This window comes from Chiloscyllium plagiosum, chromosome 7, assembly GCF_004010195.1.
Source record: "Chiloscyllium plagiosum isolate BGI_BamShark_2017 chromosome 7, ASM401019v2, whole genome shotgun sequence".
Lineage (NCBI taxonomy): Eukaryota > Metazoa > Chordata > Chondrichthyes > Orectolobiformes > Hemiscylliidae > Chiloscyllium > Chiloscyllium plagiosum.
Window position 1 is genome coordinate 39,545,902 of NC_057716.1, and position 15,476 is coordinate 39,561,377.

The window sequence follows — 15,476 nt, forward strand, 5'->3', positions numbered from 1 at the left end:
CCAAGATAAGGAGGGCTTCCAGTGTTCTAAAAATACATGAAATCACACTGCTGTGACATAATCAGGTATATGCTGATGAACAAATAACCAGAATGGAGAACTTTTGAACAATAGCTATTAGTCTAGTTTGCAGCATTGATTGTGAGGGGGAGTGTAGCTATGCTTTCCCATTACAATCGTTATTGAACCTCTATAGTGATTCTGTCTGCTGAGCAATCCTATAACAGATCCTCAAAATAAACAGAAGTCACATCTATTTCATCAGTTCTTCTGAGAGATTAACTAATTGATTTAAGCAAATATAGGACCACAACAGACACTATCCTTAATTTATGAGTTGAGGGAGCAGTTGGCTTGGGTACAGAGCAGGGTAGCTGCAGGTCATGTTGAAATGATGTGGGTGATATGGAGTAGAACAGATAGAGAGCTGCTGCATAGTCAGCTATCTATAACTAGGGACTTGAAGCGTGAGTGATTGAGGATCCATTTGATAACTAGCCAGGGATTACATCAGGTTTTAATTTTCTAGTTTTTCCTGGCCAAGCTTTCAAGTAGGTAAGTTAGAATTGGAGACATCGGAGGGTTCTAATTCATTTCAATGTGTTCCCTACGCACATCATCCTACTGTACATCCAGTCCCCAAACAAAAAAATCTGGCCCAATCTGCCTGGATAAGGCATAAATAAGAAAGCAGAATCAATATGATTTTATAAGAGCAACTTTAGTTTGTTCTGAGTATCAGAAATATCTCCTCTAAACAACAAAGCTGCACTTTGGATAGTCTGGGTGTGACGGGACTGCCATCTGCTGGAACACTGTGCTCTCGCTCAACATATTTAAATATCAGGGTATTTTGTGGAATTTTGCTTTTTTTGTGCATAAGAGTGCAGAAAAGAAATTGTAACTTGAATAACTGCTTTAGACATTTTTCAAGCTGGTTGAGAGGAGTAAAACTTGGTTGAGTTTGATTGTAGTGAGCTATCAACAGGTTCTCTCGCTAATGTGAGCTCTGGCAATACTGATCCAACATGTAACCTATATATTTGCATAATAGAATTTCAGGCAAAGACATGGGAAAGCAAACGTTCTGTGCTCTTCTTTATTTTTGGCTTTAGCTTTATTGCAGTCCTTGCATTCTTGTGATAACAGCACCAATATAAAATTAAGAAAACTAACTACTAATCTACTCCACAAATTACCAAAACACAGAATAGGATATAAGAAAGAGGACTCTATATATGAAATAAAAAGACCACAGTCTCGTACATTACTAACAACAAGAGAGAAAAAAGAAGGTAAAATAAATATGCATTCAAAATAAAATTATATCAAGTCATAACAAAACCCGTATTTATAGGGGATTCTTCCTCCCAGGGGCCCCCGAACTAACAAACATCATCCTCGCAGCTAAACAAAGATCCTAAATGCAATGGCCGATACATCTGCATTGGTGTAGTTCAAAAAGAGCCGCCATATTCTATAAAATAATTCCGTTTTTTGGTGCACACCATATTCGTAAGGAAGTCTGGGGGAATATATTCCATAACTATCCTATGCCAATTCGAAAGTCCTGGGGGACTTTCCGATACCCAACTTGCTAAAATGTTTTTCCTCGCACAAAAGGAAAGGATAGTAAACAGTTTCTTCCTGTATACATCAAGAGAAGAGACACTGGATCCAACCCACTCTCCATTCCCAAAATCTTTGCCAAGGCATTCACCACACTGTCCCAATATCTACAAATTTTATGGCATGTCCACAAACAATAAGTGAGAGCACCAACTTCTATTTTACCTTTTGGGCACATTGGGGATGCTCCTGCCTTGAACTTTGCAAGCCGCTCTGGTGCCATATGAACTCTATGAAGTATCTTCAATTGAATAGCCTGAGTTCTATTACAGATAAGGATCTTCCTGGCATTTTCCCAGGTATTCTCCCACATCTCTAATGAGATTTCCATCCCAAATTCTTGATTCCAGGTTTTATATAACCATTCTATGTCCTTAGATACCTTTTTACCTAGCGAGTGGTAGAGAGTACTGACTGAGGGTGCATCCATCGGCCGAAGAACTCTCCTTTCCATATCTGATTTGTATGGATTAGTATGAAGTCTCGTACTTGAAAATATCGAAAAAGGTCCTTGCTAGGCAACCCGATCTTCTGACGCAACTGTTCGAAGGACATCATGACCTCCCCATTGAACAGATCTCCCAAACAGGAGTTGCCTCTGGACTTCCAGATTTTAAATCTAGCACCAATCAAGCCGGGCTGAAATCACAACGTTCCCACTATAGGAATGGAGGGGAGGTTTTTTGTAAATTACTCTCATCCTGTCGTATCATCCTCCAAGCTTTGATTGTATTTAATACAAGTGGGTTTTTACAATGATCCGTAGTAACTCTCATCTTATCCATAAACAATAAATTGATGAGGGGGCATTTTGCTTGGGAAGCATCAATATCCAACCACATTGATTGTGGGTCACAAGAGACCCAATCAGCCACATATGATAACAGAGAACTCGGTTGATACCTCCTGAAATCCGGAAAATCCAGACCTCCCCTTATTTGTGGGAGTTGCAGCTTATCTAATTTAATAAGGGGCCATCTATGACTCCAAATAAAGGAGCCGAGCCAACCAGAGAGCTTACGCAGCACAACATCAAAGGAAGCATTCTCACAGGGTTTAATAGGTGAGGTAGAATATTCATCTTGACCAAAGCTATTTTTGCGAGCCAAGATATCGGGAGGTTTTCCCAGTGTTGGAGGTCCTGCCTTATTTTCTCTAATAAATGTGAATAATTAGCTTTGTATAGCTGACCAAATACCGGAATAATAAAAATACCTAAATAGAGAACATCTCCCAGTGACCACCAAAATGGAAAGTGGAATCCATTCGGAAAATTGGATATGCTGGTAAGACCTCCTAGTGGCATGGCCTTTGATTTCATAAAGTTAATTTTGTAACCTGAGAACATACCAAACAAGTTAACTACATGAATTAAGCAGGGTACAGATATCAATAGGTCATTTAAGAAAAGAAGGACGTCGTCCGCATGCAGAGTGATTTTGTGCTTATCCGATCCTACCTCCGGGGCCGTTATATTAGGGTCAGTTCCGATAGCTTCCGCCAGCAGTTTAATCACTAGTGTAAATAGTAGTGGTGAGTGAAGGCATCCTTGATGACAACCTCTGCCAACACTGAAGCTATCCAATTTTATGCTGTTGGTAATCACCACTGCTTTAAGGTTGTTATATAATACTGCGACCTCTCCAATGCCAAACCGTTCCACAATATAAAAGAAATAGGGCCATTTTACCCGATTGAATGCCTTCTCTGCATCTAGGGAGACAACTAATCCTGGTATCACTCCCTGCAGGCAGACTTCTACCATGTTTAACACTCTTCTAATGTTATTAGTAGATCTGCAACCCTTGATAAACCCAATCTGATCCTCTTTTATAATAAATGGTAAAACCCTCTCCAGTCTTAATGCCAACTTTTTTGAGATAATTTTAAAGTTCACATTCAGTAAGGATATAGGTCTGCACGAAGTACAGTCATCCAGGACTTTTCCTTTCTTAAGGATGAGAAATATTTGCTTCTCTCAGAGAGTGTAGACTACCCTGACTATATGAATAATTATACATATCTATAAGTGGTCCAGCCAATTCGTCTATAAATTCTTTATAGAACTCAGCCTGAAATCCATCTGGTCCGGGCGCTTAACCGCTCTGGAGTTGCCTCACCGCCTCCTAGACTTCCTGGTTGTCAGGGTGCGTTCAAAAGAAACACCTGCTCCAAGGTTAAGCCAAAGAGGACCAGATTTTTTTTAAAGACTCCATCTTCCTCACAGCCCTCCGACTTATACAGCCAGAAGTAGAACTTTCTAAAGGCTGCATTAATCTTTTGAAGATCACAAGTCAGGGTACCAGCACCCGCTCCAATAGACGTAATGGATTGGGGAGCCTTTTTCTTTCTGGCAAGGTATGCTAGATACCAGCCCAGTTTATCACCATGCACAAATAATCTCTGCTTCACAAATAGTATCTCCCTCTTTGCTGTTTGAGTAAGTGCGGTAAACAATGGAGCCCTGAGGGCTGTAATCTCGTATTGGATGGGCCTATCAACATACGCTGACTCAGCTGCCTTCAGGTGAGCCTCGAACAGACACTGTTGTTCTCCCTTTTGTCTTTTCCAGGTCGCAGAAAATGAGATAATCAAGCCATGCACATGTTCCTTAACAGTCTCCCACGTCACCGATGGGTTACCAGCCATACCAGAGTTGATATCCCAGAAAATTTTAAATTCCTATGAGAAATATTCTATGAACTTACTATCCTTCAATAAGAAAGGGTCCATACGCCAATGTCGGGAACCCATCTTGTCATCACTAGTCTTGAGCTCCATATACATTGCTGCATGCCTTGCATTCTTTTAATAACTATGCATGCTATACTTAAAAGCTTTGGTGCTGTCCAGGTCATAAAAGTTTAAATAGCACAGTAACCTGTATACTGCAGTAGCAGGTTAGCAATGTAATATCCAGTTAATTCAAGCCCAGCATCCTCCCTCAAACACAACTATAATGACCAGATTTTGAGGGGGGGAGGACTCCACCATGAATGCATACGGAAGGGGCAATGGGTAAAATCTTTTACACTTGTCTTTAAAAAGGTTCCCAGATCCAGACTATTGTGAACTATTGAGGGGTTACGAACCATGACTCATGGAGAAGTTGGACTGACTACTGCAATTGTGGGGGCTACGAGATTAAAGGAACTGGTTAGTCTGGAGTGCAAGTATGGACTCATTACTTAGACGTATATCCTGTTTTGGTGAAAATTGACAATGCCTGGAATTTATATGTGAGTATTGGAATTTAAAATAGCTTCAGAGTTAGCCTGCTTATAGATCATTGTTATTAACTCTGCTGCTACTTGGGTTAAAATCTTCAAATAAAAGTGGTGCTGTAGATGCTAGTTATCTGAAGGAAAAACAGAAATTCTGAAGAAAAATCATATTGGACTCAACAGTCCACACAGTTTCTCTCCGACAGATGCTGCCAGACCTGATAATTTTTAGGGTCAAAATCTTGCTTTCCTTTCTACTTTTCAGCTAGATCGTATTTGGATCTCCGTACAGGTGTCAGAAATGCCCGAGGAAAGTTATAGGAGTAAAACTAGGAACCAGCAGCAACTGCAAAGGTATTAGATTATTTCACTTCAATGAGCAATTTTCCTCTTAATATATACTTACTAATATCAGCATTATTTGGTAGCAACAGATGGTTAGCTCTAGCCTGTATCAAGGACTTAGTAAAAGTAGCAGAGAAAGATCAGCTTTGATGATGCATGGATTAAAAAAATCATAAATGAAGTCAGATGACTTGGACACTGTCCCACAGAAAGCTCTTTGTTGTGCTAAAGGTCAGGTATAACTACACTACAACATTAGAGACCTGGAGCAATAGCTCAAGTCCTTATAGTTAACAAGGAATTGCACGATATAATGGACTGAGAGGCTAATTGATTCTGTTAAGACATTTTCTGTCTAGACCTCTGTAACTTTAGGAATTTGTATGTGCAAAATACCCTCAAAGCCTAGCAGACAGACATGTGTGGTTTTGATAGTTAAGTATTAATTAGGTAACATTGTGATATAGTGTTTGATAAAGTTTATTTTTACTGATGTCCTTGCTCGGTATAAACTATCATACAAACCATGCCAGAACCTTGCAAAAAAAAACTTAATTCTAAACAAGATGGACTACCAAGCTTGTATAAAGAAAATAGGTTTTCAGACACCAAGAAATAAAAAGGTGGGTTTTTTTCCAAAAATGAAATATTCCTTTAGTACCGTTCCATTCAATAGAGTAAGGCCAGCACTGTTTTTAAAAACAAATCTTTCAGTGACTGTTCTTCCTAATGAATCTAATTATCAGCAATTTGGTGATGGTCAGGTAATATGTGAAATAGAACACAGAATAAAGAAAGAATCAATAGCTTGTATGAACCATATTCCTATTTTATTATGCTGTAACTATAGAAAACTACAGTAAATGCAACAATTACTAAAAAATGTAATTGTTCCAATATTATCCTTTCCGAACCTTGCATGTGTGAATGGATAAAGGGTTTATACATCCCAGAATATGAGAGTAGAATTTTCTCTGGAGTTACCATTTGGCTGCTTGTTTAGTTATTTCTTTTAAGTGCACTCTGTGTCATAACAACATTAAAGTCGAAAAAGTTAAAATTTACTTCAGTTGACCTGAATGCTTTGAGGACTAATTAACACTATTCTGAAGTGATTTAAGGCATGTGTGAAATGTTCAGTTAGGAAACAAGTATGTTCAACTAAACAAAACCAAAACATGAGAGAAGATGCATTGGACACAAAATGTAACTCGCAAAGTAGTTAAAAGTTCATTCTGGTTAGTGTTTGTCCAATATAAAATGCCAGTCATTGTCCCCTGAAGTAAAGCTGCAATATATCAATATAAACACCCAGATTTGTTTTTTGAATGGATTTAACAGTTAGCAATATGCTTCAAATGTCCAAAAGACTGACAACATTTTAATTCCAAATGTGCCATAATCCTAAAATCTACATTTTTCATGGCAAATATCAAGTACTATATAAACCAAGAGTAAGCACTTCATTGCTAGGAGACTTTCCTACACTGCAAGAGAGTTCAATTGACTAATAATTATCCTCTTTCATTACACAGATCTTAAAACCATGTCAGAAGTTTAATTGCTGAAGTATTTTACAATTAAAATTCATATTATAAAACATAATGAACTGCCTGAATTTTAAACACTGGGTCAAATTAAATAGAATATATGATGTCCAAGCAATAGATTTCAACGAAAATCCTAGAATTTATTGAAAGTAGCCACAGCTACAAATGCATTGGTTGCTCAATTTATAGAGGAATATTCACTAACTTTGCTCAGTTCTTAAAACAAAATAATTCCACAAACATTAAATAAGGAAACTATATATGGAATACAATCCAACAAAACCAACAACATATGTGGAAAATGAATACAAATTTAATTGGGTTCACCAGTTTCAACAAAATCATGTGCATTACTCCCAACTACTTTATTCAAACATTCTACACACAAAAAAAAATCAAATTTCTGTTACTGTCAAAACAAAACAATCCTTTCCACATAATATATTATCATCAGTGCATAATAATACCAGTGATCTCTTCAACTTGCTACAGATAGCAAAACATATTACAGCAGAGATGGCTGGTAATGAGAAGTTTCAATTTCTCAATTCATTTATCATATTAAAATGAATTGAGTGATGCTTCTGGGAGTGGAAATATTAGATGTTCAAAACAAAATTTTAGAAATATTTTGGGATAGTTGGTCAAGGGATGTCAAAATATTACTATATAAATTTCAACATGATAAAATGTGCCAAAATACGTAGTGAGGAAGGAACTTTGGTCAGTTTGCCAACAAGGAACTTGCTTAGGTGCATCATTTTACAGTTGTTCATCTTGTTTTAAAACAGGTGAATAACTTTGTCCACAGAATGAGTTTTATCTCATACTCCACAATCAAATTAAATGTTATGTTAAAATCTTATTTGCTTTGTATATTTCAGATTTCTGTTGCTGCAGATTTCCAGTTGACATTGAGGATCAATCTACAGAGGTCACAATTTTATAATTCATCCTGAAATGGGAAAGCAGAATTGTAAATGCACGGAAAACATTACCTAAAAACAAAAAAGAATTAATACATCAAATGCAATCAACAAATGGAGTGCTTATTCTTTAACATAGTTAACATTTACTAACTTTATCTTAAAATTGAAGCTGAAAGGTTTCTTGCATTCTAAACTAGAGAGCCAGTCAGCTTCAGAAATTGACAAAAACAATGAAACAAGTTTTCACTCAGAACTAGTAGCAGCTGAACTGAAAAAAGTACCAAAATTAATATTTAAATTTTAGAAAGTGGACAATTCAGAATCATAGTCAGTTTGAACTCAGTTTTACTCTTGATAGCATTCAAAAATCTGGAAGAATTAAATCAGAATGACTACATTGGTGATTTATCAAATTTGGAATCCAAAAGACAAAAAAAAGGGACAAATCAAAAAGCTATTATTGGAACAGCAGTATAACAAATTTAATCACTTGCAAGCGACACATTTATAGTGCTAGAATAAACATCTGGAATTCATTACAGCAATGCAGGAGCACAATTGCCACAAAACCTACAGCAATTTGAGAAGGCGCCACCATTACTTTCTCAAGATAACCTGGCATGGCCAATAGGAGTGGCCTTGCCAATTTTTCACATTCATGGAGAGTAAATAATTTGTAAAAACAGTTGACATGAATTTGTAAATGGAATAGAGCTATTGTCTGGTCATAAACTTTTCAGCAACATTGCTCCGTTCAGCAGATAAGAGATTAAATTCCTGTTGCAAAATTCACATTGGGTTGGTGCAACGTTAACAGATACTTTTATTATCGGTTGAAAACAGTGAATTATTCTCAATCAGAAGCAAGTTAAACGTTTAATTTTCAGTGGCTTTTACTTCTTGAAAATTGGAAACCTACAGTAATTTAAGTACAGAGATAACCAATTATCAATCAAAGTAGGTACTCCTGGAATAGAAGTGTAACCACCTCCTTTACATCAAGACTTCATCTCTGGTGTCTTAAATGGAAATAATTATTCATAATATGGTCTATTGACAAATCAGACAATGTTCCCTTGACAAATCAGTGACAATAAGCTGTGCAACACTTAAAAAGAAAGTTTTTAAGCTTTTAAAAAAAAAACATTAAAAGGCGCTATACAAATGCAAGTGTTTATTCATTGTCTGTATCAAATGAATTATTCTCACCCAAGGATGTAATGATGCTCCTTGCCAAGTATATCCTTGGCAAGGAGCAGAGAATATGAAACTTCAGTGATTGTCATTCTTGGATTACCCATGCTGGAATACATATATTTATATATATCCCTATATATGATTTTGTTGTTTTTTTATTCAATGCAGGATCATAAATTTTCAACACTTTCAAAACTGCCCTTTCAATTCTGATTTAATTCTTCCAGATGTTTGAATGCTTTCAAGAGCAAAACTGAGTTCAAATATGAGCAAGATACTGGGGTTCTAAAGCAAAAGGGATGGAAACCCTTCATAAATCATTGTCTTCTTGAGGGGAAAAAGAGGTAGTAATTAGAGAAATGCAGGAAATAGTATTAAATGGGATAATTAATCTTATGTTTCAAGAATTTATTTTAACATTTATAACTTGAAGCAAACAATAGGTAGGAGCGGGAATGCAGCACTTTTCCACAATGCATGCTTACAGTTCAATTTGATTTTTACATCATGTAAGAACGTAAGAACTGGGAGCAGGAGTAGACAATTCAACCCACCAAGCCTGCTCTGCCATTTAATACGATCATGCCTGATCTCATGTCTGCCTCAAACTCACTTTCTTTTCTGCTCCCCTTAACTCATTAAATGTATTCACAGTCCTAGTATCTCAAGGGTCAGAATTCCACAGATTCACATCCCTTTGAGAAGCGTAATTTCTCCCCATTTTGTTTTAAATCTGCCACCGCTTAGCCTAAAACTACAACCTCTTGTTCTAGATTGCTCCACAAGAGGAAACATTCACTCTAAGTCTACTTTATTAATCCCCTTTAGCATTTTACATCCTTTATTAGTTCTCTTTTCATTCAAACTCTAGCAACAATAGGCCTAAACTGCTCAATCACTCCATTATACATGCTGGATGACCAAACATAAAAATGTGTCTCCTGGCTTGAACAATTCAAGTCATTTCATTGGTCAAGATGAAATTTCAAAATCTTGATCTTGAAAATCTCCCTTGCTTTTGGTTGTTCACCTGCCTTAGGAAATAAAATAGATTGGAAAATAATTGTGGAAGTTTAGATATCACATGGCTTGTCAGAATAAATCAGTGATTTAAATTCCTTAAATGTATTCCACATTTTCTTGGCTAAACACAATTTCTGTCATGTACCATAAGTGTACACATTTTAAAAAATAAAATTCTTTTGAGAGATATGGGTCTCGCTGGCTGGGCAGTATTTTTATTCTCTGTCACTAGTTGCTCTTGAGAAAGTGGTGGTGAGCTGTCTTCTGAACTGCCGCAGTCCATGTGCTGTGGGTTGACCCACAATGCCATTAGGAGGAAATTCCAGGATTTTGACCCAGAGACAGTAAAAGAACAGCGATGTATTTCCAAGTCAGGATGGTGTGTGTGACTTGGAGGGGAACTTGCAGGTAGTGGTGTTCGCATGCATAAGCTGTCCTTGACCTTCTAAATGGAAGTTGTTGAGGCTTTGGAAGATGTTGTCTAAGAATCTTTGGTAAATTTCTGCAGTGCATCTTGTCAATAGTACACACTGCTGTTACTGAGCATCGATGGCAGAGGGAATGGATATTTGTAGATGTGGTGCCAATCAAGCGTACTGCTTTGTCTTGAATGGTGTCAAGCTTCTCGAGTGTTGTTGGAGCTCACCCATCCACGCAAGTGGGGCATCTCCCACCATATTGCCGACTTGTGCCTTGCAGATGATGGACAGGCTTGGGGAATCAGAAGCCAAGTTACTTACCACAATATTCCTAGCTTCTGATCAGTTCTTGTAGCCAGTGTGTTTATGTGGCGAGTCCAGTTGAGTTTCTAGTCAATGGTAACCAAAGGATGTTGGTAATGAGGGATTCAGTGAATGTCAAGGGTTGGAGGTTACATTATTTCTTATTGAGATGGTCATTGCCTGGCAATTTGTGTGGTGCAAATGTTACTTGCCACTTGTCAATCCAATCCTGTATATTGTCCAAATCTTGTTACAGTTGAACATGGATTGCGAACATCCCCACTCTGACCTTCTGATGTACAGTTGTACGTGTTTGGAACAAGCTACAGTTGCCTGCACATCTTAGTCTTCTATATATAATAGGGATTCAATTAAAATTGGCTTCTATTGCAAATATGAATGTGGATAAGTGATCAAAGACAGCTTTTTAAAAAAAAATTGATTACTGCACCGCAATTTGGCGTGGGTTATATTACTTAAAGGTAACGGAGGAAAATTCTTGTAAATTCATGAAGTTTTTCACTAATAAAACAAAGAATTCTACGTTGTTCGGTGGTTACAAATTGATCTGAACTTTTTAGAAAAAAATGCAAACAATACGTTAGCTACCTTTTTAGCTGAAAATGCATTTTTTAACTTTGGTTGAAGCTCCTCCAATCGCTTCCTCAGCAACTGGGATATTGTTTTTGCTTCTCTACTGTTTATATATTCTCCTGCAGCATTTTTCTGAAAGTCAAAAACATCAAATAGTTTGCAAAATCAAATAATAAATACTAGAGAAAAATAAGAGTTGAACATATGATGTTGCAATGCTTGCAAACATGCAAGGACAGAAGAGGAAAATGCATGATTCACTATCATGCAAATGCTCACGATCACTGAGCCACGAAGATGAAGCGTTCATGGATGCTATGTATTTGCCTACATGGATGAACAGGATGGGAATTATGTTATTAAAAAAACATTAGAACCAGATACTGTCCATCTGACTCTCTCAAAGCACTGGTAGACTCCCTTTAAAAAGTTATTTATTTATTTGGTGTACAATGCTCTTGGAGGTGAAAGGCAGTGGGGAAAAAAAGGTCAATCTCATACTTACTGATTCATCTCGCTGGGAATGTTGACAAGCGCAGGTATTGAGAAATAAAGAAAAAATAAAAACTGCTTTCCGATTAATGAGCTGGTTGTTAGAAAAATAACTTATACAGTAATAACAGATATGCAAAACAATTAACAGCCCCCTGGATTCAGGAATAAGGTGTCAGTTGCGAATTTTCAGAACTTGCTGGCAAATTTATGCTGTTTGTTTTACATGCAAGGTATGTTACTCTCACCCTCCCCATTAATTTTTTTAGAACTTTTTAAACAATTTACTCAAACTTTCACAGAAAGTTAAAAGGTTTTTAAAAAAAAATTCTTGGAATGCAAGTGTCACTGACAAGGCCAGAATTTATTTTTCATCCCTGAATGTTCTTGTGGTGGTGGTGGGTGGTCATCATTTTGAACCGTTGCAGTCTGTGGTGTAGGTAGGTTTCCTGCTGAAGGACTTCGACCCAGTGACAGTGAAGGAATAATGTTATAGTCCAGCATGCGACTTGGAAGCAAGCAATGTTTCCACATGAATACTAACTTCCTTTCTTCAAAGTGATGGGGCCAAGGGTTTGGAAAATGTTGTTGAAGGAAGCTTAATGCGTTGCTGCATAGAACCTTCATATAGTGCATATTGCTCCCTCTGCATGCTAGCCATGTGGAGGGTGAGTGTTCAAAGTGATGGATGAAGTGCCATTAAATGATAAATTGTTAGTCCCAGTCTAGTTGTTCTCTCACCCAGTTATCTTGCTGGAAGTGCAAACTGATACAGTGCAAAATAAGTTTTGAATAGAGGATACAGAGTAACGTCTATCTATCAGTGTGCAATGTGTGATGGCTGGTTACAACAAAGACATAGCACAATTGTTTACCTTCTTTTCTCCTTGGAATGGATAGAATTTAACTGTAGGGTAAGCTCTGATACCAGCTGTTTGACAAGTGTGCGGGTTACTCTGACAGTCCACCTTCCCTGCTTTAATTTCACCTTCAATTGACTGTTTTTAAAAAAAAGTTGACAAATGTATTGAATGTGCAAATAATACACATACTAGAAATGAAATATGAACATAAAAAGCTGGAAATTTCAGCAGAAAAGGCAGTTTTCATGGCAAAGGAAACAAAGTTACTTTGTCACCAAAGGTCTTTACCCTGATAGTAACAAAGCTGGCTTTGTAATTAGGCATGAGACAAAAACAAAAGTTTTGCACAAATTTCAAAGGAAACCTGGCACTCTATATATCCTCGAAAACACTTACTTGTACCTTTGTGTTGTATTGTCAAAGTATCACAGGCATTCAATATATGAAGATGTATTAACAGATAACTTAAAACTGCGCAGTCAGGAAGGAGAGATCCCATCCGGAATGAAACAGCCTGAGTGAGTAATACAGTTTGGGAAATTTGGAGCTGCGTGGGAATTCAGTACAGAAGGCAAAGTAGTAGTTTTTTTGGCTCACAATTTGTAAGTGTTGTTTTAAAACAAGAAAAACTGAAGCCCAGGATCAGAGGCTCAGTGTCAAAACAGGGATATTGCAAGTGCTTTGGTTGGTAATAGCTGCTAATTTGACTTCCCAGTATAGATTGCTTTCAGATTGAAGGTTAATAGGAGAAATATTTACAGTTACCAATTAAAAGACCAGTAGAAAATTTTCAAAACACATTAAGAACTAATAAGGTCATTTGATATTCCAGGATTGGCTGACTGGCAGAAGGCAGAATGGGATAAAGGAGTCTTTTTCAGGATAATAGCCAGTGACTAATAGAGTTCCGCAGGGGTCCTTGTTGGGATCACCACAACCCAAGTAACATATTAATGATCTAGACAAAGGAACTGAAGACATTGTTACTTAGTTTGCAGATAACAAAAACAGATGAACGATCAGGTAGTGTTGAGGTAGCAGGGAGGCTGCAGGAAGACTTGGACAGACTAGGACAGTGGGCAGGAAATGGCAGATGGAATACAATGTGAGGAAGTGAGAGGGGTTATGCACTTTGGTAGGAACAATATAGGTGTAGACTATTTTCAAAATGGAGAAAGACTTTGGATATCTGAAGCACAAAGGGAACTTGGGAGTTAGATTAGATTAGATTACTTAGAGTGGAAACAGGCCCTTCGGCCCAACAAGTCCACACCGACCCGCCGAAGCGCAACCCACCCATTCCCCTACATTTACCCAACACTATGGGCAATTTAGCATGGCCAATTCACCTGACCCTGCACATCTTTGGACAGTGGGAGGAAACCGGAGCACCCAGAGGAAACCCACACAGACACGGGGAGAATGCGCAAACTCCACACAGTCAGTCGCCTGAGTCGGGAATTGAACCCGGGTCTCTGGCGCTGTGAGGCAGCAGTGCTAACTGCTGTGCCACTGTGCCACCCATTAAGTTGACAGTTGGTATTATGTTATGGCCTTGTTCTTTGTACTTTTTTTTGTTTTGATGGTGTTTTTTTTTCTTTATATATAAATGTTTTATAAAAGATTTTAAAAAAACTTTTCAATAAAAATATTTATAGAAAAAAGAAAGATAAACGCTATGTTAGCATTCACTTCAAGAGGGTGAGAACACAAGAGCACAACAGCAGGGATATACAGCCTTAGTAGTATGAGGCTTTGGTCTGACTGCATTTGAAATATTGTGAGCAGTTTTAGGCCCCTATCTAAGAATGGCTATGCTGGCATTGGAAATGTCCAGTGTAAGCTTACAAGAATGATCCCAGGGATGAAGGGCTTGTCATGTTAGGAGTGGTTGAGCACTCTGGATCTGTATTCGATGGAGTTTAGAAGGATGAGGGAGGATCTCATTAAAAATTACCTAAGTCAGAGGATGTGGAGAAGATGTTTCCACTAATACATGGGGCTAAGTCGCAAGGTTCCAGCTTGAGAATGAAGGCATGAGGATGAATTTCTTCAGCCAGTGGGTGGTGACTCTGTGGAACTCATGGCCTCCACACCCTTCTGGTGGCAAAGTCACTGACTATATTTAAGACAGAGATAGATAGGTTCTTGATAATAAGGGAATCAAATGTGATCAGGAGAAGTCAGGAGTATGGGCTTGATCGTTAGCCATGATCAAATGGTGGAGCAGACTCAAGAGACTCAATGGCTTAATTCTGCTTCTATATATCTTATACTATCAATTATATAAATACAAGAGCATATGTATATAAAAAGGATCACACCAACTGTAAGGCATAGATATAATGAAGACTCTCACTGGTAATGAAAGTTGAATAATTATAATTTTAGAAGAGAGATTAATATCCAGCAGCAACCAACATTGCCCTGGTCACTAATTTATATTTTTGTACTGTTCACAACGTTTTCTGGACAAGAGGCATGAAGTCAATTGACGAAAAATGCACAGAATCCAGTAAAGAAATTAATGATGCATGCAACACACACTACCTAATTATAAGAAGCACCATGACAGAACAACACTTATCTTCATTTCAAATTCCATTTAAAATGCAAAATTTGTGATGCATTTTTTTCATCATTTACCTACATTATTGGGGTGAACTGCAAGAATTAAATGCATGAATAAAACGTTCTTTAATTGCTTTTAAAATTCTTTTAGTGACTTTGCATACTTTGAGGACAATAACCTTAATTTATACGTTTGGACTAAAATGACAGATTCTGCGATAAATGCATGAAGAAGCAACTTCCTGTTAGTTGTGGAACTGAAATCAGCTCTCATTTCTAATGCAGAATTAAAAATTCTGATCTTCTGTGATCTATAATGCGGCTGTTTGCAACATTT

The 15,476-nt window shown here is 37.5% G+C and overlaps 1 protein-coding gene across 3 annotated transcripts in view; it reads right to left on the minus strand.

Moving 5' to 3' along the window:
- Nucleotides 1-6,863: 6,863 nt before the first annotated feature.
- Nucleotides 6,864-15,476, minus strand: part of dnajc10 (DnaJ (Hsp40) homolog, subfamily C, member 10) — a 72,976-nt gene continuing 64,363 nt past the window's right edge. For 2 of the 3 annotated variants that reach the window (XM_043693459.1, XM_043693460.1), the window contains exons 22-25: nucleotides 12,581-12,703; nucleotides 11,719-11,730; nucleotides 11,229-11,345; nucleotides 6,864-7,703 (exon numbers count right to left, since the gene is read on the minus strand). In XM_043693459.1, coding sequence (XP_043549394.1) covers nucleotides 7,692-7,703; nucleotides 11,229-11,345; nucleotides 11,719-11,730; nucleotides 12,581-12,703 — 264 coding nt within the window. In that variant the 3' untranslated portion in view covers nucleotides 6,864-7,691. The remainder of the gene's footprint in view (nucleotides 7,704-11,228; nucleotides 11,346-11,718; nucleotides 11,731-12,580; nucleotides 12,704-15,476) is intronic. The other variant, XM_043693461.1, reaches the window with a different exon arrangement.